The sequence below is a fragment of the Amblyomma americanum genome, chromosome 2 (assembly GCF_052857255.1).
Source record: "Amblyomma americanum isolate KBUSLIRL-KWMA chromosome 2, ASM5285725v1, whole genome shotgun sequence".
Classification (NCBI taxonomy): domain Eukaryota; kingdom Metazoa; phylum Arthropoda; class Arachnida; order Ixodida; family Ixodidae; genus Amblyomma; species Amblyomma americanum.
The window spans coordinates 83,478,499-83,504,062 of record NC_135498.1 but is presented as its reverse complement, the minus strand read 5'-3'; the positions used below and the strand labels follow the sequence as shown (position 1 = coordinate 83,504,062).

Below are 25,564 nucleotides of genomic sequence, written 5' to 3'. Positions count from 1 at the left end.
CTCAATGCTCTCTCTGCTTTTGTTTTATATATAGGCGTTTTTTTTTATTTTAGATACAGGCAAATTTTTGTTTTAATAAGAGGCGCTAGTTAAACAAGAAGATCTGTATTAAATAAGGTTTTTTTGTAATGCTGCTCAAAATAACATAAACATAACCGCCACATGCAATTCACATGCATCAGGGAAGCATATTTAATGTTCAACTTTTTCTTTCTTAATTAAGTTGTTTGTGTGGCGGTTTCAAGTCCCGAATGGCGGTAATTACGTCACAAACAAGTGGAGGCAACGCTGGGGGCACCTAATTCATAAAGACTTTCACGCTAATAACTGTTCATTTTTTTTCCCGCTCTGGGTGCAGGATAGCGTCAGAGCTATACAAAATTAAATTACTAAGCAGCGATTTTAAGGCAGATTTTTTTATACCTCACGTGACGCCAGTGCTCCCGCAGCAAGTCCATGATGTCATAACCACAATTCAGGGTTTGAAATGGCACAAATAAATGTAAAAAATTTTCACTTAAACTATTTCAAAGCGCATGCAATTTCTGCTTCGTTATTCATACACATCACTTTCTCAAGTACCATTTCGAAGAAAAAATATGCAACCAAAGATTGGGTGTCCATAATTGTTCAAGATATTTTTTACACCTTTTCATGAGATACTTTTCACATCTGCATCTGCATTGCCTGCGCTATTAGAAATACTGGTAATGCGGCCTGCTAGCTTGTTAAATATTTGTTCTGTTGAAAGCGGCCAGGCTCCGCTCTCTCTTTGCCTCATGTCATGCTGTTCGCATTGTCAAGCTGCACAGTTAAAAGAGCGGTTATCAGAATGTTTTTCAGCGCCGCTATGTAATATAACCATCAAATGTGTACGGGACACGAGCGTGGAGAAAAGTATTTACTTCGGCGCAGTCACATAACCCAGTTACTTAACCCAAGTTAACCCAGGCCACCCGCTCAGGTAACAATAAAGTTGTCTGCAAACAGTACAATGCTACTGTGTCGCGAGGCAGAGCCTGCCAGGGCTACAAAAAAACATTTTCTGAGAATACGCGTCCCTCAAAATTCTGATCGCGATATTACGTGGTCTGCAATGATGAGTAACATGGAGACTGCAATCCGCGCCTAAGTAGAAAGACTGTAGGAGACTAAGAAAGACACTGTCTGCAACCGAATGGTCAGTGATCTCCAGCGCGCGCTTTTAGTGCCTAAATCAGCTTGAACATGAGAAATTAAGAGTTGGGCGCGGGGTGAAAAAACTAATCAGTGCAATGGCTCAAGATCTTTAATGCGTTTATATTAGACCACCTTTCATTGAAAAAAGTGTCCGGGTTTGACATTGGCACTATATAAAGTTGGTGTGTGAAGCCTCCTAATTCGGAGCACCCTCCGGGCTAAGAAGGCTCATCTGCCACCTACGAGGGTCTGCAAACCAACAATATATTACTCTTCATTCTCCAAATATTTCTATTCACATCCACCCAACCTCGAGAACGCTCCACCTAAACCAGGCACCTCCAGAAACATCGCAGTTCCACAAACCAGTGCCTAAAGTGTATCTCCTTCGAAGGGAGTCATTCAGTAATACAAACCTAGGTGGAGAGGGGAATGGAGAGGCAGAAAGAGAAAGCGGCTGGCGGCCTGTTCTACACATCGTTTTAGTCAAAGGGGAGAAATAGTTTTTAAAGGTGGTCGTTTTCTCAATTTATGACGCAGACCCGAAACAAGCCATCCCAACGTTGTGCCAGTTCTCTATATTTGGAGGCGATTGGCGAGCTCTTGACTTACTCGTAGGGTTAGGGTAGTTGTTTCGCTTTTTCTTCCTGCCTTTGTATACTGCTGTAAACTTTTTATTTTTCTCCATCCCGGATTTTACAAAACATGTTGATGGTTCTATATCACGGTGAAGTTTTCTAAACGACAGAGAAATGCTTCGACCAGCACCGACAAGAAGAATAAACGTTGCTTGCCTCCTTCATATTCATGACGTTCTAGCGCTGGGAGTCTAAGATCCCTTGTCAATACTGGTTGTAGGTCTGAGGCTCCCCCGATACCTCCCTGACTTTGAGCACTGCCGCAGACGTTTTGTGACAGTAAATTGAAAGAAGCAAATGGGCCGCGAAAGCGGAATCACTGCACAGGGGACGCAAACAGCAGGGATTCTCTAACAGATAATTAGGCACATGAATCGAATTGATCGGCTGTTATCTTTTTTTCGGTGTTATTCGAAATGACGACGTTCTAGTTCAACCTCCACTGTTCTTTAGATTATCCAACTCTTCAGAAGAAGATGACGATTACTGGAAGTTGGACTTACTGCTACCAGGGAGGAACACCTTTCCTTGGGGCTAGCGAAAAACACAAAGAATAGGAGCATGCTCAAGATTTACCTACGACCTACTCTAGCAATAGACTCTTTTTACAGCACATAGCAAGTATTCGCATGAAAAAAACAAACTGCTCAGCAATTTGGTGGGCTGTTGTTGGAGGCACCTTGAATCAATAATATGTAATTTTAAAAAGCGCCGTGTAATGGCACTGTACGCACTGTCGGACCAAGCGGTCGCCTTGCTCGGCATTCATGCGCACTCAGCTAGTCGACCAATCAGAGTTTGACCCATCGCCAGATTCAGCAGTTGTAGTTGCACCAACAAAACAATGTTAGACATCATAAAATTAAAAAAAGGTTTCTTCACTATAGTTGGACCGACAAGACAATATTGCATATCATATTTCGCAAATATGGTTCCTTAATTCTTTTCACCACTTCGCTCTTCTAGATCCCGCACTCCAGATCGCAAATATGTTCCTGTCACTGCTGCTGTTTGCCTGCGCAACATGGCCCGCTTCAACAGTTACGCTCAATACACTGCCGAACATCGTATTCATCCTGGCGGACGACATGGTGAGCGAAGTACTCAGGACATCATTTGTTTTCACATAATGGGTTTCAGAGGAGGTAGATAGTTGTGCTGAACTTTTTTGGTATGTCCAATGCCCCGCAGCCCACCGGCAAAAATGCTCCAGATCTTGTCATATAGTCAGAACCTTGAATACCCAAATGCCGAAGGTGGCAGAGTGCTACAGGCGCCATTCCGTTCTAAATCGTTTCGCTCATTTACGAAGGTAATTCACGTTGGAGCTGTAATGTATATAGCGGTGTGCAGACAGACCGCGTGCTTCTATAAATTCCCTTCAGAATGGCTGTGCGGTGTACTGTCTTTAGTGCATAAGGTGTAGCCGTCGATGTACATCGCGTTCAGTTCCCATTAATGTTTTCCAGATGGTCGTCGACATTAGGTACATGTTGCCAGTAGGTTATATATGAATAATTTATATGTTCTCATTTAATTCAAGTGTACCATGTTTAAGTAGCGTCGTATGGGGCAGGGTGCTTGTGTTTGCGAGGATGCTCCGTCTTTGCGAACATGGCCCAGATATGCTTCAGATTGCCTTCTCCTGGCGATTGCTGGTTTCATGATTCTGTCACTTCTAACGCACGGGAGGACGAAAATATTTATTTATTTACAGAATACCTGCGTCGCCTAGAAGGCATTATCGCAGGGGAGACAGTTTCAAAACAACGTGTTCATTTTTACAGAAAAGCAACAAGAACATTAAGCAAAGTTAACATCAAAGTAAAAGAAAACAATGAGTGAATGTTAATAAAGGTAACAGAAAGTTTGAACAATAACAAGACAGTCGACAATAAAAAACGCGATTATCGAACACTGAAACACACTCTTCCGGCAACAAGTTCCAGTCTTTCACAGTCTTTTACAGTCTTTCACTTTTTTATAAAATTATTTTTTACTCGCACGTCATTCAGAGCCGTACAGTTTCAAACAGCATTTATTGCTGAAAATTCCAGTCTAATGCTGCCAGTTGGTATCAAAGCGTTTGTTTTCGCTGGTTGGTAGCCAGTGCGTATTGGTTATTTCCGTTTTTCAGTCGGCTGAGGTTTCGACATATGTGTGTGGATAACGACTGCAGGCCCGGTGTTCACTGGTGTATAGCAGCCGTCCTTTCCCACCACTTTCACTGCAGGGATGGGGTGACGTGAGCTTCCACGGCTCCACTCAGATCCCGACGCCAAACATCGACGCCCTGGCCAGCACAGGAGTGGTGCTGAACAACTACTACACCATGCCACTCTGCTCACCTTCGAGGGGAGCTCTCTTGAGTGGGCTGTATTGCATACATACTGGTCGGTGTCCACTTAATATTCTCGCACACACTTGTGTAATAATGTCATTTGAGATAGTTGGTGCAGCATCTCGGAAAAAAACAGCGCAAAGAGACGACGGATGTAGAAAGAACCAGCTAGGTCAAGCTTCAGTATTGCTTAAGTTAATTTCTAGTATCTCGAGTTCCTTCCTCGGTGTTCAGCGCTTGTCGTGTCGGTTCTTTCTACCTCTCTCGTCTGTTTGCCCTTTTTTTCGAGAGCTCGCACCTATGTTGAAAAAAGTCGATGGGCGCAGTGTCGTTTCGTTCGCGCCTAATGCTTCACTTGGCTTGCTCGAACAAACGATTATAGCAGCATTCGCGACTCTCAAGACAACCTAATATATTTCAATGTGTGGGACTCGGATAGCGAAAAAAATTCTCCTGCAGCTCCCTCGCGTTCCATCCGTCGTCTTTTCTGAAACCCTTGCCTGCTATTTCCGAGGTCGGCCGCATATCGCGGAGTATGGTGACAAAAATGACTGAAGGAAGACAGCCATTTATTTATCAAGCCCTTATTCAATAATCGTATTCGTTTAGTGGATGCCCGAGCATGACTGTCCTCAGGGCCGAAGGCGTGCACAGGAGTTACAAGCAATCTATAAGGGGCTTCTTTCGTACACAAGTTCTTGCAAATTACTCCATAAATTTTGATTCCGCTAAAACAAGTAGCTAGAACATCGGTTCTTTTCTCTTGTGTCATGCCTACAAAATATTCTGCCACAAGGGTGAAAATATCCACAAGGAATATTTTTCCGCACATTCAGATCAGAATAAAATGAAAATTAGTCATCTGTACATCACTCACAGCACCCCTAATCTTTGTGTGATTTGCTGTACAACAGTTGCGCAATTCAGTGCAGGCCATAAATGCTGTTAACCTTGCTCTTTACTAACTCTGGCTCAGGGTTTATGAGCGTTTTCAGTTTATTTGATTTTTCTAATGCTTAGAGTACATGTGCGGTGGGTACATATACTGCCCAACTGTTAATACAACGAAAGGTAACTGGCAAGATTTTCAGCACAGCAGTATGGCAGCGATGTTGTTTGGCAAGTCGCCTCAGTCTGCAAAAGTGCGGGAGAAAAAAACAAGCGGCAAAACTTACAGTGCGTTCGTCTGGAGGGGAAACTTCAGATGAGTGAATAATGCAGTGAGCTATGCTGGGATGGTGGGCCCGCCTAGCGTGTGGATATCAGTGAACTATGGAAATATTAACGAACGAAACAAAGGCAGCCCTTAAGGCTGTGAAGTGAAAAGTTTCCAATGGGAATGTGACACCAATAAGTAAGGAAGGTTCGGCAATAACGCATTCGTTCGCTTCTCTTCTTCGGCGTCAGAGACCCGTTCACCCGCCTTAAGCGCACTCCTAAATTTCTCTGCAGCCGCTTTAAGTTCCTATTTCCATCATAGTCAACACTTCTCGGCTCTGGCAACGTTACATTTAAGCAGTGGCAATGTTGCGGTTTTAGTGTTCCCGTTACGGAGCAACACAAGGAAAAGAACACAAGCCACAGGGTGGAATGATCAAATAATGTCTCTAAGATTGCAGAATGGCAGTGAAATTTAAAGTTTGTAAGACCAAAGTGTAATGGTGTTGTCCTTAAAACGGGGACTATAATTTAAGCAGCACGAAACAGGAAGTAACATTGATAGTGTTAAAAGTGGTATCCACTATTCACAGAGAGAATTAGAGAGCTGCACACAGGTTAAGATTCGTGATGCGCATGACTTCGCTAGGCAACTGAGGCCCTGGCAGCAAACAATATATATGTAATCAAAACGTTTACTGGCATAGCATTATCCCTGCTCTCCGATCTGACTGAGGCACGACAACCCCCTTCTTTTACCGGTCCACCCAACCAGACTATACCATGCGGCACGTGCTAGCGTTGCATATAACATTACGCGCCCAACCATAAACACTACCGGGCACTATTAGGGGTCTAGGGCCCCATTCAGCTGCTCACTTTTCGGCAGCACTTCAGCTCCTGCTGGAGCACGCTTTCTTTCTTTCGTATGCAAATGTATTATATGAACCAACTTCTCCTTAAGGGTAGGGTGTACTTTAAACGTCAATTGCAACATGAATTCGAAGTAATATTTGTCCGGATTACATTCAACCTAACATTTCAAGTTTAGGAGCAGTTGTTGAGCCACTGTGTACCTTTCGCTCGCGGGCGACAATTCTAACAATAAACCAGGAGTTTATGCACGCAACAAAGAATTAAAGGACTGGTTGTGCAACCTATCAAAACTGGACAACTAATGATGTCGTGACATGTCGACGTCTCTGATGTTTACGGAGAGGTAGTAGTTGTCCTCTTCTCATCGTATGTACGACTAACAGCGAGCTCATTTTTTGCAGCATAAGGGTAGCTCTCTTTTCATGGACCACCAAGGGAAGGCAGCAGAAAATAGTACTGGTTATAAGAGCAGAACTCCTGGATATCAGAGAGTGGCAGGCAGTGAATTCTTGAGTCCAGAATTACCTTTAGTTCTGCTCTATCTACACGTTCCCGAGCTTTAACTTAGTTCACAGATTTTAGGTGCGCTCTAAATGCTGTCATGTTTCTTGAAAAAGCCTACCAGTAGAATCAAATTTTGTGAGATTTCGCACTATGTTCTTTTGTATATTTTAGCTGTTCCGGTAATTCCGTGGATTGTAACATTATAATAAAACCATTGGGACAATTCCGGTTATTTGTATTTACGATCGCACTGAGCTGGCTAGCGAGGTCAATCTACTGATGAAATTTGTTTAACATGAGAGATTCCTGTGAACAGCTCCCTACTAAGTATATTGCAATTTTTCTTCACTTCCGTATTGAAGAATAAACTACCACAGTGCATTTATGTTTAAAGAAACAGCTCACACATAGTCATCACGGGAACGTAACAAGATAAACAATCAAGTCTTAGCGGCTTTGTCTAAAATCTTCTGTTTGAGTTGCATATACTGAGCCTGGTTTTCATTCTTATAAGGGCATTTTTTTACCATTACTTGATTATGCGCACCTTTTTAGGCGCTGTCCACTGCATGCGAATTATCTTAGCTTTGTTATAGGTTTGCGGTATAAATGAGAGGTATATTTTCAGTTCGTACATTGTTTTTCTATTTACCTTCATTGCTGTCTTCGCGCAAAACGCTCTACGATACAGAAGGTTTCTATTACGTTTCACGTTATGACTAGCCAAAAATAACCTAGCAGTAACCCAGAAAAGTTCTGGTGCCTTACTTCTATGTATTATAAATTCTCCTAGCTGTGCACTTTTGGGGGTCCAATAGAGTTTGCAATTTCTGGTGTATTTCAGAGAATTGTTAGTTCTTTATCTAATTTTTAGATTTTATAGAATCATCGTATTCGAAGTCTAACTGTTGAGTTAATTCGCGTTGCTTCTCTTGTATGTTTTTTTTTATTTCGACGCAGGTTTCCAGCACTATGCCCTGCTGCCAGCGCAGCCAGCAGGCTTGCCTCTGGACTTGAAGATTATGCCCGAGTACTTCAAAGACTTGGGATACGAAACTCGCATCCTCGGAAAGGTAAGAAAAACTGCAGAGAATTTTTACTACATTCGAATCAGTGCGAAAAAAAGGATTTCTTACACTTAGAAGACGACGATGAGCAAGCAATGCGTGGGACGGAGCGCTCGCGCTATGCCAGCTGTGAACAGACAACGCGACAATGGATGATTCTGTTCAGGGGTTGGTACCCACCGGTTTAGTGCTTGCGCACTAATAATACAGTGTCACTGTTTGTATCGAAACTCGCCCTACAAAAGACTACTTGTTTTAGCTTTGGCTTATACGGCGTCGACGGAAAATCGATTGCAGGGGCGCTCAACCAGGTCACCGGCGATAAAATCGGTTTCGTGGAGTTTTGTCGCCGAGATATTTTAAAAGGATATGGTTCATTACGTCTCAGCTTCACAAGTTCATAGAGGCTTACTAGCAGTGTAGCCTTCCAACCAATATATGCTTGGTACGCTTCAGCCATATTTAAAATTTCTCTTCACATAGCGAAAGCAAAGGAGAACGAAGGAAACTTTTTAAGCGAGATTTATTGCCTCCGGGCATCAAAGATCATTTAGGTGTGATGAAAAATATAGTAGTGATTAAATTAATGGAAAAGGGCTAGCTCACTTGAAGAAGTCCAGCAGAGAACAATGGTACGGTCCCTGCGTCCAGGCAATATATGAAGCAGGGTTGGTTGGTGAAACACCCGCTACCTTCAGGTGTCGGATCCTTGTAGGCTTGAGAGCTGGGCAGTCCCACATAAGTGATGAATGTCGTTTTCAATGGCCTCGTGTTTACATATCGGACACCCACGTCGAGGAAACAAATCTCGATACTGAAGCCACTTCCGAGTGACTACTGGTGTGAGGGCAACCCCGACCCGGATCCTTTTAAGCGTAACCTCCTGTGCACGGGTAATACCGCGGGGGAGGGTTACCGCACACAGAGGGATGAGAGCACGTGTGCGGCGCCGGAGGAGTTCCTTTCTTGATGAAAGGAGGGTGAAGTTGTCCAAATGAAGGAGCCGAGGCAATGATGAGCCTGGAGTCGCGAGGTGGGTCGCTAAATCTGCCTGGCTTTGAGAGGTCAGCAGATAGCGTGGGACCCACTCAATATGTACTGGCTGCGGGATGCCTGCCGCTAGCCGGTGGATGTCCTGACATATCATTGGACAGCGGCTAACACGTGGTAGCAACCGCACAACTTGAAGGGCGTCAGTGCGGACGATAACGCGGGCCACAGGGAGCATGGATGTGGCGTCCACGGAGCAGAGTGCTTCTTGAACTCCAACGATCTCAGCACAAAAGGACGTAGGGGGTTCCGTAAGCTTAAACCTAGAGGTTTGATTCAGAGCAAGTCTGCACGGGCAGCAGATTTCTGTTGTTGCTTCGCAGGCTTGTATGCTTGCGTCTACGTAGACAGCAATGGATCCTTCGGGCAGGCAAGCATTTTGTCCTTCAAATATCTGGCGAAGCAACGATGCCGAATTAGCAGATGTTGGTCGGCGATTATCTGTTGGCTTGTTGTCGCTGAGGTGTTCAAACTTCCACGGGGGAAGAACTGACGTTGGCGGCTGAAAAAATGAGGTGTGATGTTGCATAAGTCCCTAGTGCATGCGTGGAGTGCGATAGACTGGCCTTAAGGCTGCGCGCATCACGTTGCTGCTGCACCAGCTCATCAATAGTATTCAGCTGCACAGTCTCTTGCAAAGCTATGACCGGTGTGATACGTGGAAGGCACGTAATGGTCTTCATAGCCTCTAGGTTCACGGCTTCAAGGCGATTCCATTGGGCTCTTGTATGATTTTGAAACTGGGCTTGATAGACAATACGTGGCTGCAGACCTGCCTTCACCAATTGCCGTGCAACGAACTAGCTTGCTTCACCCGTTTTAGGAGCAATTTTTCTAATCAAACCCAAGTCTCAATAGCTTGCCTTTTTGCCTGAGAAAGCTATGCAGTCGCTTATCCTGAATGGTAAATCGTTAAGCCAAGCATTTTTACACTCGGACTTTTTTGTAGAGGGGGGGCCTTATAGACAAAGACGGATTGGACTTGCAGCAAGTTTAGGGGCGTCCCTAGCGGTTGGCGACCTACGTGTATGTTGTTTTATGAACGGAAAGTAGAAGTCCGATGGATGATGCGTAATTAGAGGTAACATCCAAGGCAGATAGCAGGGCAGTCTCCTGAGTACGCAGATATTGGTGAGTACTCCACACCGTGATGTCATCAACGTACTGCATAAATTTTGTCAGGGATATCATGTAAGCGCCAAGCCAGCGGTATGGAAAGCAATATTAACTAGTGTCGGCGACGATACTGATCACTGGGGCATGCCGCAGAGAGGAACAAATGATCCGACAGCTTCGCCGCTGAGGCGTATTGCAAATTTTCTGCCTTCCACAAATCATTCGACAAAACTACGCACACTTAGAGCGACATGAAGCATGTCGATAGAGTTCAAAATGGTTGCATGGCTGATGTTGTCATATGCCTTTCCAACGTTCATTGCTTAAACAGTACGCACATAGCGACTGCGGGTAGATTACAAAATTGCAGATGACAAGACAGCCAACCCGTCCCCTGTACCAATATATGGACGAAAGACAATTTCTGCGGGGCGATAAAAAATGTGCTGCTCTAGCCACCACGACAATCGTGTGGCTACAATTTTCTCCGCCAGCTTGCCCAGCGTAGGAGTTAAGGACGTAGGTCGTAACTTTGCAAGGTCCGTCGGAGGATTTCCTGGTTTCGGGACAGGATTCACGAAAGCCGATTTCCAGCTCTCGGGCACGACGCCATCCAGCCATACTTTGTTAATCGTGTCTAGTAGTTGAGGGAGTGCAGCGCTACTCAGGTTCTTGCACACCTCGTAAACAAGAACTTCTTCTTGGGCTAGTTCGTAATTTATCATTGTAACTGTAAAAGAACGGAGAGCAAAGAGAAACCGTCTACCATTTTTCGTCCCGTTCAGGAATAAAGAGCTAACAGCGCTTTACCGCCTCTACCTTCCTCAGCCAATGCGAAGGCTGACCGTAATATACACATAGATCTCATGAACTCACTTTGTTCGTTGATTCATAATAGTCTCAGTCGCTTATGGCCCATAAACGCCAAAATATCTCATTCACATTCCTGATACAGCACAGTTTCCTGCCCCGCTAGTCCTAGCTTTTATCATGGTCATCATTATAATCCTGAAGGTGACCGCCTGGGCAAAACATACCACAGTGAATTTTTTTACACCGGAGGAATAATAGTACTATTGTTTCAAAAGACGCCCGGGTTATCGAGGCAAATGGCTGGTTGGAGGCATTAAGAAAGAATACAGAGAACTTAACACAACTGTACGTGAGGAGCCAGGACAATTCAGGAGTGGCCTGCCAACTCTGACGACTTCAAAAAAAAAAGACGTTTCCAACGCACTTGCAGAGGACGCTGTATCGGCAGGTCATGATATCTGCTGGGAAAGGGCTTCTATCATCGCCAAAGAAAAGAACTGGCTTTCAAGCCAGTATCTCGAGTCCTTGGTGATTCAGACTACTGAAAAAATACTTAATCGTAACACCAGCAATCTCCCGCAAACCAACGCAAGATCGATGCCTGGGACAGTTGTTGATGCGCATTTAGGCGTCTCTGTTCTAGAATAAATTTCAGTCAACAAGGCTTCCGTATGGAAGCCGAAACGCCTTGTTTTGACACAAACCTTCGGTCGGCGTCTTCTTTTTTCTGTTGAAATGAATTAAATTTGAAAATTTTCTGGGGCAGCAGGGCCGCGGCTCGCGCAGGAGAGGTCATACAGTACAGCAGCGCGAGCATGAGCTTTTAACTTTAAGAGATGCAAAACTTTCCATACGCGACACGTAGTGCAAAACCATGGTTTCACATTAGGCAAATCTCGTCAGGTTTACGGCTGTTGTCTTAAGCATAGTAGCAGCGCAAGAAAACTCACACAGAAGAAGAACGAGACACTTAATTATATTCCACTTGATGGTTTGGAATAAAATCAGTTGTGGGTGCAGCGTCTGTGCGTGCCTCTCGGTGTCTCGTTCTTCTTTTCGTGTGTTTTTTTGCCCTGCTGCTATGCTTAAGATAAGTAACCAACTCGCCCAGGAGCTCGTTTTACTGAAGATTTTCGGTGGTGAACAACATAAATTGTGCCCCAAATAAAAACTTTGAGATTATTCATAAGTTGTACAAAAATCAAACAAACGCAGCAACAGAAATGCATCGATACAATTGCCCGACAGATTGTACTGGTAAATTAAGCAAAAAAAGCGTCTATATGATGATAACGGCGAGCGATAGATATAGCTTTTTCTCCCAACTTTTCAATATCACCACCATACGTGAGCCTGCGTAAAATCGGCCCTAGGACTAGTAACATTTGGAAAGGGCGCTTTTCACCTTGTACGATTAAGGAGCTCACGTGCGAGGTAAATTTGCCCTGTAGAGCATGTATCCTAACGTGTGATTATGATGCAGGTAGCTTAGTAACCGATTTAGAGGTAATGCTGCTATTATACTATTTCGCGTAATTTACCTCTATGATGATGCGGGCGGCGAAGTAGCAGAGTCGCAAATGATCTCGCAGCGTTAAAAATTTCTGTGTTAAGAGTTGCTTCATCGAACGTTTTGCTGTAAATCACTAATACATGGCACATTTTTATGGTTCCGGCTGGCCGTTAAAAATGTTAGTCAACGCTATTACAGATCTTTCCTAAGGACATAAATACGTTCGGTGTATCGTTTCTACATGCTTTTTTTGTGGCTTCTGCACGCTTCAATAATGTCGTTATTAAAATTTTCACTCTTTTCTTTCCAGTGGCACCTCGGTTATTTCAGCGAGAAATATATGCCTACCAATCGGGGCTTTGACAGCTTCTGCGGCATGCACACAGGTCCGAATGATTACTACTCTCACGTTCTAAAATGGGTGAGGAGCATCTTACACCTAAAATAGACCACGACGTGAAGATTGCGCTTATGCAGATATTTTGCAAAATTTTCTTCTCAATCTTTGGCAGAATTTTTACACAGCGATGAATTAAGCTCTATGTTTTTCCTTTCAGTGCTTTCATTCTTTTTCTTGCGCTTAGAGTTGTGTTATGTACTGCTTTGCGTTGTGTCTTTCTTTTTCCTCTCTTAACATCTTTTATCCTTTCTCTTCTCTTTTGCGGAACCGGCAAGCTTTCTGCCAATCATGATGGACCTACCCAGCATTTCTGTACAAAAGGATTGTTGAACGGGAAACAACTTATGACCGCAATATTTCATGTAATGTAATATTTCGCTCTAACTATCAGTACATCTGCAGATCACCCGATGGCAGTCTTGATTTTTTTTCTATTAATGTTTTTACAGCGTTCCCCAATGGTTTTCTATGGCAGTCTTAACTGTTACATGCGACCGATGAAAAAACACTTCAACAGAAGAATGGACCATTACCTTCAATATTAGCGTTAAAGTATCAACAATTTTACAATTTCAAAATTTTTGTCTGAAATTGCTGGACATGCCAGAAAATGGATCACCATTTCCTTCTTTTCTCTTTTCGTTCATTTTCCACACGAGAGAAATAAGTGCCGGAAGAGAAATCAGTTTCCAGCAGAAATGTTTTCCAATCCAGCAGCCAGGCAGTGCGCGTCAGCGCAAAAGCTCATACGGGGACACCTTTATGCAGGACGACCACGAGGGACTCGACTTCTGGGAGAACACCGAGCCTCTGGCGACAAAAAACGGCACATATTCAACTACACTATTCACTGAACAGGCCAAATCCATCATAGCCAACAGAGATAAATCAAAGGTGTGAGTGCGTTTTTTCGTTCAAAATACATCAATAACGTGGTTGCGCAATTTATGATGTGTATTCGACCCGGATGTAGGCAGTCTAGAGTTGTTGTTTTTTCGTTTTTCTTTACTTATGCTTGCAAGTATATTAGACCGTGTTGCGGTGAAAAAGGGTTCATTCTAACGGGACAACTATAGTTGTGGCAAACGATCTCCTTCGAGTGCACAGTACCTTGATTGGAATACATCAGGCTAGGGATAGCCATTCACAACAATTTAGCTCGTACGTTCTCGTTGTGGCTTTTTTAAAAAAGTGTAAACAAGTAAGGAATGCCTTTTAGTGACCGGCACGAGCGGCCAAAAAGAGCGAGCGCACAAAGCCATCTGCTCCTCTCAGACACAGCGTTTACCTAAGCAGACGCAAGCTACTTCGTTTTCTTCCGTTACACGTAGTAGCACGGGCAGAGACACTTTATTTTTCTGTCTTTTCATGGTCCCACAATAATTTTGTCCCTGTGGCCAACTGATAAGATGCGGCAGGAATGTGTCTTGAAACGCTTTTTCATTGTATTGTGCGAAGCCTATGCGTCAGCAGTGTTTACATAAATATTTAGTCGGCATTTAGACAGATTTCGCTGCCGAAGAGCCTTGCTGCTCCGACCAGCCATTCTGGCGTTTTTCGTGTGCTTGCAAGTGCTATTTTCAATAACTGAATCCCTTTGAAAAATTAAAGAAGACCTGCAGACCGCAAATAACATCCATTACCTTGGGGAGCAGTCAGTTGCGCAAAGTTTCATATTTGAAAAGGTGCCGTCAGCACATTCTACTTGCATCGGCAGGTTTAGTCGCGTTGAGAAAGACGTCTGGTGATATCTCGTTTTTCACTAAGCATACGCTGGAACTTGCAAGGACATACCGCAAACTGTTTTTAGCAGACATAAAAAAGACAACGGCATTGTTTCCCGTGTTGATTTAGAAGTAATAAGTACTGCTATGTTGCGCTATTCATAAGCCTCGAGCAGTGCAATCGAGCATCATGCACCTGCTTATTACGTGCTGTCCTCGAGCCCGCTCAGATCAGCTGGACACGACGCTGTCATTGAGTCGAACGACAGATATATGACATTGGAGTATAATTCAGTGCACCGTATATATAGCCGACGAAAGAACTTCTGGATTTTCACCCTGCACGGGGCTGTAATGGCAATGGATTTAAATTCACTTCGTCCCCGCGAGTACATAGAGAATGGTGCGTTTTGCAAAGATATACTTTGTCTTAAAACAATATAGCCACCTTCGACCTTGCGTTTGCCTGCTTAGGAGGAAGTCTAGCCCGCTATGAGCAACCAAATGTACTCTTCAGAACAAAAGTTTGTCCATAATTCAAGCCCTGAACACATGGTATTACTGCGTACGATATAGGTCTCCTAGGCACTATTTTAAAATCTGATTACCAGGCTAGTGGCCGAACCCATTGATACTTGCATAGTTAGCCAACTCCTGCATTGTAAAACGGAGAGTTGAGCGAGTTGATACATACTTCAGGGAATAACAGCGCTGAGACAAGGGGCAAAGAAAAAAGAAGACAACAGGACAGCACCGGTCCTGTTGTCTTCTTTCTTTGTCCCTCGTCTCAGCGCTGTTATTCCTGCATCGTATGGTTCAAAGCGCGGTAATTTACGCCTGCCATAACAGTTGAGACCGTGGTAGCGTAATCTAACTGGTACTGGCCATCTTAAAACACTTTAAGTTTTTACTATGAATACGCCGCTCCCAACTTTCTTCGCGTTGGGAACGCCGAAGTTGCAATGGCTACTTGATTTTTCAGAACCCCTTGTTCTAAATTAAGCGGTTTCACTCGAACATGGGGATTTTAAAACTTCATGACCATTTTAATAAACTGGAACTCAGACTGAAAGTGAATGAGTAAAATACATTGAGCGCTTTCGATATGTGCTCACTTTGCTAAGCCATATGGTTACCCGCATGGCCCGACGTCCGCACCAGAAACCCCGAGTTAACCAGTGTTGCAGCTCGGCTCCTCATTTACGCACGCAGCTTGTGGCAAATATTCATGTGCAGCCGCTGTTCCTGTACCTGGCACATCAAGCAACACACGGTGGTGTCGATCCGAATCCGCTACAGGCTCCGGAGGAGAACGTGGACAAATTTCCGTACATTGGCGACCCAGATCGAACACGTTATGCAGGTAAAGAAGTACTGGTCAGTCGGCTTGAAATTCGGCCATAGCGCCTAAAACCGGCGATAGCATTTTATGAATGGCTTCGTTCGGTGAAATCTTGCTATGGGTCTCAAGCTCCGGTTACATCATGTATACCAAGTGTAAGGACCAGCTTATTTTGTGTACGTAAATAGTTTCTTCCCTGGTTACAACGCACTCATTACCTGGATTTCAAAACAAGCGCTTCTAGTTTCCTTGACTGTCACCACGATGCGCATGACTTTGAAAAATAAAAAAAGCGCGATTCTATCACCCGCGACGTAAAAAGAATCACAATTGCTAAGTGGCTGCAGAACTGCCGTGACAGTCGGCTTGGCTTAGCGGAGCTGGCTCGGAGCTGTCCCCAGTTTCTGGTAACGACCTTCTCATATATGAGGAAGGTAACGTCAACTAATGAAGGAAATTAAAATTTACAGTATTCATAAGGCTGCACAGCCTTTCATATCACCTATTCTGGGCATGTCAGGCGAGCTTGAAGTTCAATAACGCCAGAATGACGCCCAAAGACAACCTTAAGTAGTAGTAGCAAAAACATTTTTTGTTGAATGAAGTACGCAGCCAATTTTGTCGGCGTCGTACTTAGGTCACGCGAGCTGCTTGAGAAAGAAAGTGATCTGTTGGGAATAAATCTGTGTCGAGGAACCTTTTGAGTTCTTAACAGTTATTTCTCGACTGTTGTGACCCGAAAAGAAAAATATGGAGCTACTCCTTAGCCTTCTTGGAGTGAACGTAAAAATTAGATGCATCGCAGAAAGCAGTGTTTATTGTTATACGGACGCCTTGCTTTGCTACCTGCGCCTTTACGCTATTGCCCTGAATGTGCAGAATAATCATACTGCATTGAGTGAACGTGTTTCTTCACAATAACTAAAGCTCGGAGCTTATCACAATGAAATTAACTATATACTCGCAAAAGTCAGCATTTATTCGCCAGCCGTAACCTACGTGAAAACAAGTTTAGATGAACTAGAATTTTGTTGGAGCTTCTTGGTCTGTCGGCATAGCGAGAGACTTCTCACGTAGGTTGCGGCTGGTGACAATCTATTGTGAGCAACTGGCAGCATTTATTCTCCAGCCATCGTCTATACGTGATAACGAGTCCTTCCGTATCAAAACTGACCAACTTGTGATGCGGGTAACGGCTGGCATGTTAATCCGCTCTTTGCTCTATAAATAAATCTCCGGTACTTTCACTAACAGTACTGTTCACCTTTTCTGATCATCCTCGTCTTTTCTAGAAGCCTTCCCTCGCTATGCAAACTGACCCACAGGCCCAAACTGGAACTGGTGCTCAAAACGTGAGGCAGCTGCAGATAAATGTATCCTAATTTCATCTGTCATTAGCAACGGACGCGCAATATTCAAGGCAACCACTTTCTACCTCCTACCTCTGAGCGTTTCTGGCCGAGTTAACTAGAGTGCATGCGTGAAATCTATCTCATTACCTACTGAGTGCAGATGTTACTCTCACATATTTTACATACATATGCCGGAAAATTTGATCTTTTCAAAAGGACGTCATCATCATCATCAGCCTGACTACGCCCACTACACGCAAAGGCCTCTCCTATGTCTCCAAATAACCCTCTGCTATGCCAGCTGCGACCAACGTTCCCCGCTAACTTCTTAATCTCATACGCCGAAATAACTTTCTGCCGCCACCTTCTAGCCATGCCTTCTCACAGAATCCACTCCGTTGTATTTAAGGACCAGCGGTTATGTTGTCGTCGCATTACATGCCCTGCCAAAGCCCGTTTCTTCCACTTGATTTCGGCTAGGATGTCACTAACTAGCGTTTGTTCCCTCACCCACTCTGCCCGCTTCCTATCTCTTTACGTTACAACTATCATTTTTCTTTCCATAGCTCAATGCGTTGTCCTTAAACTAAGATGACTCATTTTCGTTAGCCTCCATGTTTCTGCCCCATAGGTGAGTACCGGTAAGATACAGCTGTGACATACAGCAATATGATACAGCAACCTAATCTAACCTAACCTAACCTAAGAATATAATGCGAAGGCAAGGTCACTCTGGTCCTTAATTACAACGGAATGGATTCCGTGAGAAGGCAAGCCCAGCAGGGGGCGGCAGAAAGTTAGGTGGGCGTATGATAATCTCTTCTGGGATATTGGTAAGCTGTCATTCATGATCTGAGAGAACCTGCCATATGTGCTCCAGCTCTTTCTTATTGTCCTAGTTATATCCCTCTCATGATCCAGATCAGCGGCCACTACCTGCTCTAGGAACTAGCATTCGGCTGTTATGAAGCGTCCATTATTCCGTTTAGTATTGGTAACGGATAGCAGTTGTACTGGCATCACAATGTAAAGAGCACCGTATCCATCTTACACAAACTTTATGATGCCCAATTTTTCTCAACATTAGAGTCACTGGAAGAAATATTTAGTATCGCAATTCCCCTTTACCCGATGACGGCTTTGGGAGGTATAAGCCCGCCGCTGCCTGATGATCCCAGCATGACAATCACATCTGTGGTGTACTTTGTACGTACCTTCGTAACGTCGTTATTATAAATGAAAATATTTACTTCAGCGCAGTTGACACAAGAGATTCAGTACTATCGTCAACGAACACTTACAAGCAATCGGGAACAATAATTTTTGTAACTTAATTAAGCTGCTCCTTGCGGATTCATGCAGGTTCTACGGTGGGAGCCCTGAGGCTTCGGAGAGCCGCCACTCTATGCAGTTCGCTACAAATTTTTGTGCGCTAATCTGGGAACATCGGCCACGGCGGTCATATTCGTTCAAAGTCCGGCACCTCGGTGAAAGGGAAGACAGTATTCTGATTCTATATCAGTATCCGGCGCCATGTGTCGAGCCAACAGTAGCAAGCACCGCACAATTCAAAGGGGTATTTTAAACATAAAATTCTAGATGAAAGTACAGAATCTCCACGTGATTCTTCTCGAGTAAGGTGATCAGAATGGCCAACTCTTCGTCCTCTTAGAAATATGTAACCTATAAAATATTTCTAGCGCTCACACAAACTATTTGAGAGGGCTATTGAAAATCAGATGCATGTATCGAACTTTACAAATTTCCGCGCGGATTTTAGCTCTTCAGTGTCACTGGGACCGGAGGGGGGGGGGGGTGCATCAGTGGAGACATGACGCAGTTTTGGAGAATTCCAAGGCTTGTGAGATCCACTGTGTGCAGGAATGGTAGACGCTTTGGACAAGTCTGTGGGCGCTGTGCTGGAGGCGCTGGAAGCGGCGTCCATGCTGGAGAACACCATCATCGTGTTCAGCAGCGACAACGGCGCGTTTCCGAAAGGACCATTGTCCAACCACGGCACCAACTGGCCCTTGCGAGGAGCCAAGGGCACTCTCTGGGAAGGTGGTATGCGCGTGCCAGCGTTCCTCTGGACGGCTCAAATCCTACCACACAGAAGAGTGTCCCAGCAGCTCATGCACATAACCGACTGGCTTCCGACACTTTACTCAGCGGCTGGTTCGTATGCGCTTGTAACACCTTTCGTTTATAACCTGCGTTATCGTTGTCATTGCTTCAAAACTTCTGAAATATTAGCCATGAGGCGCTTTTTTAGGAAAGAGCATCAGCAATGGCACTCTAGTCTAGGTCGCCACTGTTTAGTTTAGAATCTGCTTGACAAGGCGTGACTTACCTAATCGAAGGTTTTCGGGCTCCTCTTTGAATGTCACCTGAATAAGAAAATTACTTGGCGCTGTCATCAGGCAGCAATAACTGAAAAACTTAAACAAGACTACATCATCTCTATTCATCCTGTCTGGCTACTTGCCAGACAGAAAGACCATGCAGTTCCGATGGACAAGGCAACAAGGAACGGCAGACTAATGATGCCTTACTGCGGAAGGGTCATGGCACCTCAGTTCTCGGCTTAAGACTGTTCTTCGCTCGAATTACCATGCACCATACAAAGGTATACGCATGGTACTGTATAAAGCGGTCTACCAAGCTAGACGGACTCTAAATTTTCGCAGTGCGTATCTGCCTCTGCGTTTTTACAACGGCTTTCGAAGGTTGTCTGGCAGAGGTCATACCGGCAAACAGTTGAGGTCACATTCCACAAAACAGCATCTTACTGTCGGCACCTGCAAATATCTCGACACGTTCTTGCGCGCTATACATGATGACTAAAATGTTTCCAATGGTGTAGCTTTACGCTTTGCCGCGCAGGGGGAGACGTGAGCCGCCTGGGTTCAGTGGACGGCATCGACATGTGGAAGGTGCTCAACACCGGCAAACCATCTCCCCGTACTGAGATCCTGCTTAACATCGACCCAGTGGCTAGTACTGCGGCACTGCGCTACCAGAACTACAAGCTCGTTCTCGGAAACTTTGGGCAAGTGGACCAGCGATTCGAGATACCAGGAAGCGACCGCCCCTGTGATGACTTGGACGACTTGCTGCGGCAGTCCAGTGCTGCCGCTGTCCTTTCCCGCCTTTATGGAAAGCAGCCTGTATTCAAACAAGTTGCCCGGTGGAGGCGACAAGCAACGGTGACCTGCGGAGATTCGTCCAAAACCAACTTTGCGTTCAATACAACCTACCACCTCTTTGATATCGCTCAAGATCCATGCGAGCTGCAGAATCTCGCCGACGAAAATCCTGCTGTAAGTGCGCGTGCGTTTCGAAGGCACACCAAGTTGGGTGGCGAAGTAGTTTGAAAATTGCTTTTTGACGAAAGAAAATCACGGAGTAACTGTCTCATTTGTAGCTGAACAACTGAACCATGCAGAGTTGGAAGGGGGAAGCCTGGAGTGAAAGCAGAAAGTGAGAAGGAGGTGGCGTAGTAGAGGGCTCCGGAATGCTTGCCACCACCTAGGGATCTTTAACCTGCACCTACATCGCACAGCACACTCTGTTCTAAACAAAGTAGTGATGAATTTTTGAGCTGCACATATGTCATTTCTCTATAAAGTTATGTCATTTCGAAACGGCAACAAAGCATGGCGCATGCACTCTCGAACACATTAGTCTTATCCTGAGAAAGGACTTTGGTGCCCAAGGCAAACAAGCAGGGAGTGGCGCAAACGAGAAAGCAAAACAGCATAAAATGCTGGACTTCTCAAGCAACGCTCGTCATACTACCCCAGAGAGTAGCAAGCTTTTCAAAACACAGCACGGCTGATTTCCACAGAGGGTAGACGAATGCTTGCGTCATCAATTTATTCGGACAGAATATGGGCATGCAGCTGATATCGGTTCGTCGACGGCCACGCAAATTTAATCTACCGCCACGTAAGTTCCCGAAAGCTCGAATCAGTGGGTTCATTTTGAACACAATTCCTGTAGCGTGGCCACTGTACGAATCGTTAAGAGCTTAGTTTAGTTTATATGGGGGTTTAACATCCCAAAGCGACTCAGGCTATGAGAGACGCCGTAGTGAAGGGCTCCAGAAATTTCGACCACCTGGAGTTCTTTAACGTGCACTGACATCGTACAGTATACACTGGTCTCTAGAATTTCGCCTCCATCAAAATTCGACCGCCGCGGCCGGGATCGAACCCGCGTCTTTCGGGCAAGCAGCCGAGCGCCATAACCACTCGGCCACCGCGGTGGCTGAAGCGTTAAGATCATTTCGAGCTATTAAAAATTAATCAATTCACGCCAAGAAATTAAATTTCCAACTATCTGAGCATGTCACACGTAGGAATTGCGATTCGTGAGTTTTAAACCCCTGTGACTCCCCAGTGTTGACCGGCCACCGATAGAGCATCAAAAGTGTGAGCCTTGGTACACTTCCTACCCTGACTTGAGACAATTTTTCTATTCCGCCTGTTGCTTGGCATTCCTTTCACAGTCATACACGCCTTTCGTATCGGTGTGGCTAATTATCCTGCCTTCTCTAGCTGTAGGTGTCACTATAGTGTAGAACAGTATAGTCGCGACCAAAGACGATCCGCACAGTGACGTCACCGAAGAGGCGAAAATCGCATCGCGCGGCTGGCGCGGCGCCGTACTTTGCGAACGCACCTGGCAGTTTCGTTATCGACTTATTCCTAACCCCAGCGCCTAGCGTTGCTATCTGCCCCTCCGGCGGCACGTCACTAGTGCTAAGCTTTTTTGCTCGCGACTGTACTCTAAGTATGTCGTGCATTTCGCACCAAAACATAAGCGCTATGCAGTGGACTTGACTATCCCTCCCTCTTTTATGAAGATGAAGATTCTAGGAGGATAAGCGCAACGATTGGAAACAGCGAAGGCCTGCCAGGCACTGTTTCGTTCCTTGAAGAGGTTGTGCGAGCTCTTCATTAATGTCATAGCATTTAGGATGCCGTCCCATACAGTTTAGACTTGATCCGTAAAGACATTACTTGATTGGCCAATTGCGTCACGTCACCCATATAACCTCACCACGGTCACATGATTCCAAAAGACCCAATGAGAGAGCACCGCCAATTTTTCAATTCCGGATGATTGGTCCAGAGATGTGACGAGGCTTGGCGACGCCATAGCAACCTGGCCACCAGAGCACGTGGCATCCTTGCCATCAGATTATGAGTAAGCTGCCCACCGTGGACGGTTGCAGGTGGACCCTAGGATTTTGGAAGTTCGCCCACCCCAATAATTACGAAGGGCCGCCAAAATATTGGAAGTAGACCCACTACAAAAACTGGATTAAGGTGGATTAGTGGGAATGAGTTCGTTTAATAGGATGCATTAGATGGCCGGATTGCTATGATCTCATGTTGTAATCAAATAGAAGGCAATCGAACATACTAACCGGTGGTGACTTACGCATACCATATAAGAGCGATGGAACCGGTTTCAATCGCAGTTTCCCGGGATAATCGTAAGAACATTAGACACTTTTTGTAAACACCAAAGCGACCAACCTAAATGTTATACTAATTTCTTTTTTTACCATATGCTTAAGAAGGCCACCGAGTTTTTTCCTAACATTTCACTCCTCATTTTGAGCTCAACTGTTTTCCTCCTCTCCATATTCCCCATCCCTTCTCGAGAGTGCAGTGTTAGAAACTGGTACCGCCTCCTGGTTAACCTCACTGCTTTTCCAGCCTTCTCTCTCCCTCTGTAATTTTTTTCTGGCCTTCCTGCAGTATAGTCTGTAAGGACAACTCATTGGCTGTGTCAGTAAATACTAACTAGCTGTCGGGATGCCTCAGGTCTTGTGGCAATCGGCTACAAGGGTTCAAATCCCGGTCGTGGCTGCCGCGTTTACATGGAAGCTAAACGCAAAATACGGGCGTGCGCTGGCGATGTCAGTGTTCGGTAATGAACTCAAGGTGCTTAGAACAGAACAGAAGGAATATAATCCAGTAACTTTCTGTCAGCTGTGGTTAGTTGAGTTTTATGGCACTTTCTGAACTTGACGCAAACGGTAAGCTGCATGTTCTCTTTCCGCATTGGCGCATGCGCATTTTTCATTATAGTGCATGGCCCTTGGACATTAAGGTGCAGGGGGAAATTCACGTTTTTTGACAAAAACTGACGCAGCAGCTGTTGCGGACTGCAGTTTGGCAACCTCGATCATGGCATGCGACGTCTCATCGCGTCCGCATAATATTTTTATTTTGATAAATGACTGTTGCCGCACTTATGACCGGAATACCTTTCTTCTGTGCAACTTTTGTGTTAGATTTTGGCTACTCACTCAGTTCGAGGTGCTGGCAGCTTATGTAATGCGGCATACTTTATTCCCGCGGTCCACCATAAAGCTGGCCTAAAATCTTACGCTATGTCTGGAATGGGGAAATAAAGTCGGCATCTTGAACTTTTTTCATCTTGAGCACGTCTGTGGCCATTTTTATCTTCGTCCAAAGAATAGATCATTTTCAGCGCTCTATCCAATTCCCCTTGAAGTTTCTTCAATACAACTTTTATTTTCGAAAAATTTGTGTGTTTAAAACGAACTGCTTCTTCGATTCCCAGAGCAAGTACTTACATTCTCGCTTTATTCTTATATCTACTGAAAACAGGCCTGAGCTAGACTGAAGAATAATAACCTTCAATTGTGACTTCATCACGCTTATTTTTATCCATAACATAAAAATCATAGAAATCCACCAGACTTACGAATTAACAATGACGTTCGTGTGTCTGTGTGAGAGAGGCGTGGATGAAAACTGCATGGATGAAAATTTGTGGCACCGAGAAAGCGCACATGTCTTTTCCACTCACGACCTTTATTTGTCTCCAATCTTTCCAAAAGTATTTTCTTTTTCTTTCTTGACGCATCAAGCTCTCTCCAACAGTCATCTTGGATACAAAGCAAGAGAATGTCGAGCGACTTCCAATCAGTCCTTAATAGTTGAATTTCCAGCCACTTTCACAGCCTAACGCAAATTGTTGAATGCAGTTTCTGTTTGCAAATTCTTGCATGCATTACAATACAAGCAAACACAACTATACGCCGGTGCACAGCCACAATGTTCTAGACGAGCCATAATCGGCGCATCTTTTCCTTTCCACTTATGGCTATGGTTGAATTAGCATGCGATGCCGTGCGAAACTACTGCACTTGCACGACTTCTACTATAACCTACCGCAACACTGCGCATTGTGTGTAGTTTGTCAGTAATGGCAATAAATTGTCGCTTCAGTCGAGTGCAATGATTAGAAACATCTTAATGCCTTCCCGGTGTCTCATGAGAATGTTTTGTATTGAAATGGCTGCACAAGGTTGCAAACTGCAGTGATCAACGGACGGACAATTACTGCAAATTATTCACGTGATAGCTTTAAGGGTCCCCTTCAGCGAAAAAGCCGGCGTGGTTGCCGTCCTCATAGGTTTCGGCGGGAGTGAAAAAGCCCCTGGGAACCAACCTAGGTGTGCCACCAGATAGGCGACATAGTTCACGCTATCTTGTGACGTCAATACAATCTGCCTATCCGATTGCGGGCAAACTGCCCATTGTTGCAGGTGGCAGTTAAATCAATGATTGGCCGCTAGTGGCTAATTGAGAAGAGCAACCTAAGTCTCACAAGCCCCACCTGTTGTAGCTCCTGCCACAAGCACCTACTGGCGCAGTTGCGTATCGTATATCAGCTCCACAACTGCGCCAGGAGTGGTATGAGGACTCCTAGTTTTATACAAATGTAAAGTAGAGATTGAACAATTCCGCAAATACGGGCATTAATATTTTAGTGCAATCGCGTCATGTCATTAAGGCGGAGCTGAAGAGTCCCTTCCAGTTTATTGTTCTTGTTGCTGTTGTCCACTGACCTTCTTCTTCTACCGTTATTTTTGTGTTGCAGCTCCTGTCCATGCTGCTACAGAAGCTGACCATCTACAACGAAACTGCTGTGCCACCCGTAAACGACACAATAGACCCTAGGGGTTACCCTGAAAACAACGGCGGCATTTGGGCCACGTGGTTATAGCCACAGCATTTAACTGCTGTACTGCTCGTTCCCGGCAGCATCTGCTAAGACTAGTACACATGATTACTAATTCTAGACATAAAACAGCGCGTTAGAAAACGAGAGGCGAAGGCAAGGTAAATGCGGCAGTAACGCTAATAGTTCACTAAGAATTTATCGAAAAGAGAGATCTCGAAAACATCAAGGAAGTGACTATAGCATAAGCTGTCCAATGCAATACACTTATCTTACATAAGTACGCAGTTTCTCCTGTCAAAGCAAGAGTGAGTGGGCTCCCTTTATATACGAAGCAACCGTATTTTCAGACCGAAAATGGGTATATTGCGTTTTCATTGCGGACGTAGCGCTGTTGTAATTTTCTTTGTCTTCGTTCTTGCCGCTAGCCGGCATATCTGTGCTGTTTTGTAAAACATCTATGTGAGTAAGCGCTCATCTG

The 25,564-nt window shown here is 44.8% G+C and overlaps 1 protein-coding gene across 1 annotated transcript in view; it reads left to right on the top strand.

Annotated features, from left to right (window-relative positions):
• Positions 1-25,128, top strand: part of LOC144119837 (arylsulfatase B-like) — a 48,066-nt gene extending 22,938 nt beyond the window's left edge. Inside the window, exons 5-14 of the mRNA XM_077652364.1 lie at positions 534-594; positions 2,872-2,908; positions 4,051-4,210; positions 7,657-7,769; positions 12,566-12,676; positions 13,424-13,549; positions 15,616-15,742; positions 18,955-19,248; positions 19,957-20,393; positions 25,003-25,128. Coding sequence (XP_077508490.1) covers positions 534-594; positions 2,872-2,908; positions 4,051-4,210; positions 7,657-7,769; positions 12,566-12,676; positions 13,424-13,549; positions 15,616-15,742; positions 18,955-19,248; positions 19,957-20,393; positions 25,003-25,128 — 1,592 coding nt within the window. The remainder of the gene's footprint in view (positions 1-533; positions 595-2,871; positions 2,909-4,050; positions 4,211-7,656; positions 7,770-12,565; positions 12,677-13,423; positions 13,550-15,615; positions 15,743-18,954; positions 19,249-19,956; positions 20,394-25,002) is intronic.
• Positions 25,129-25,564: the final 436 nt, after the last annotated feature.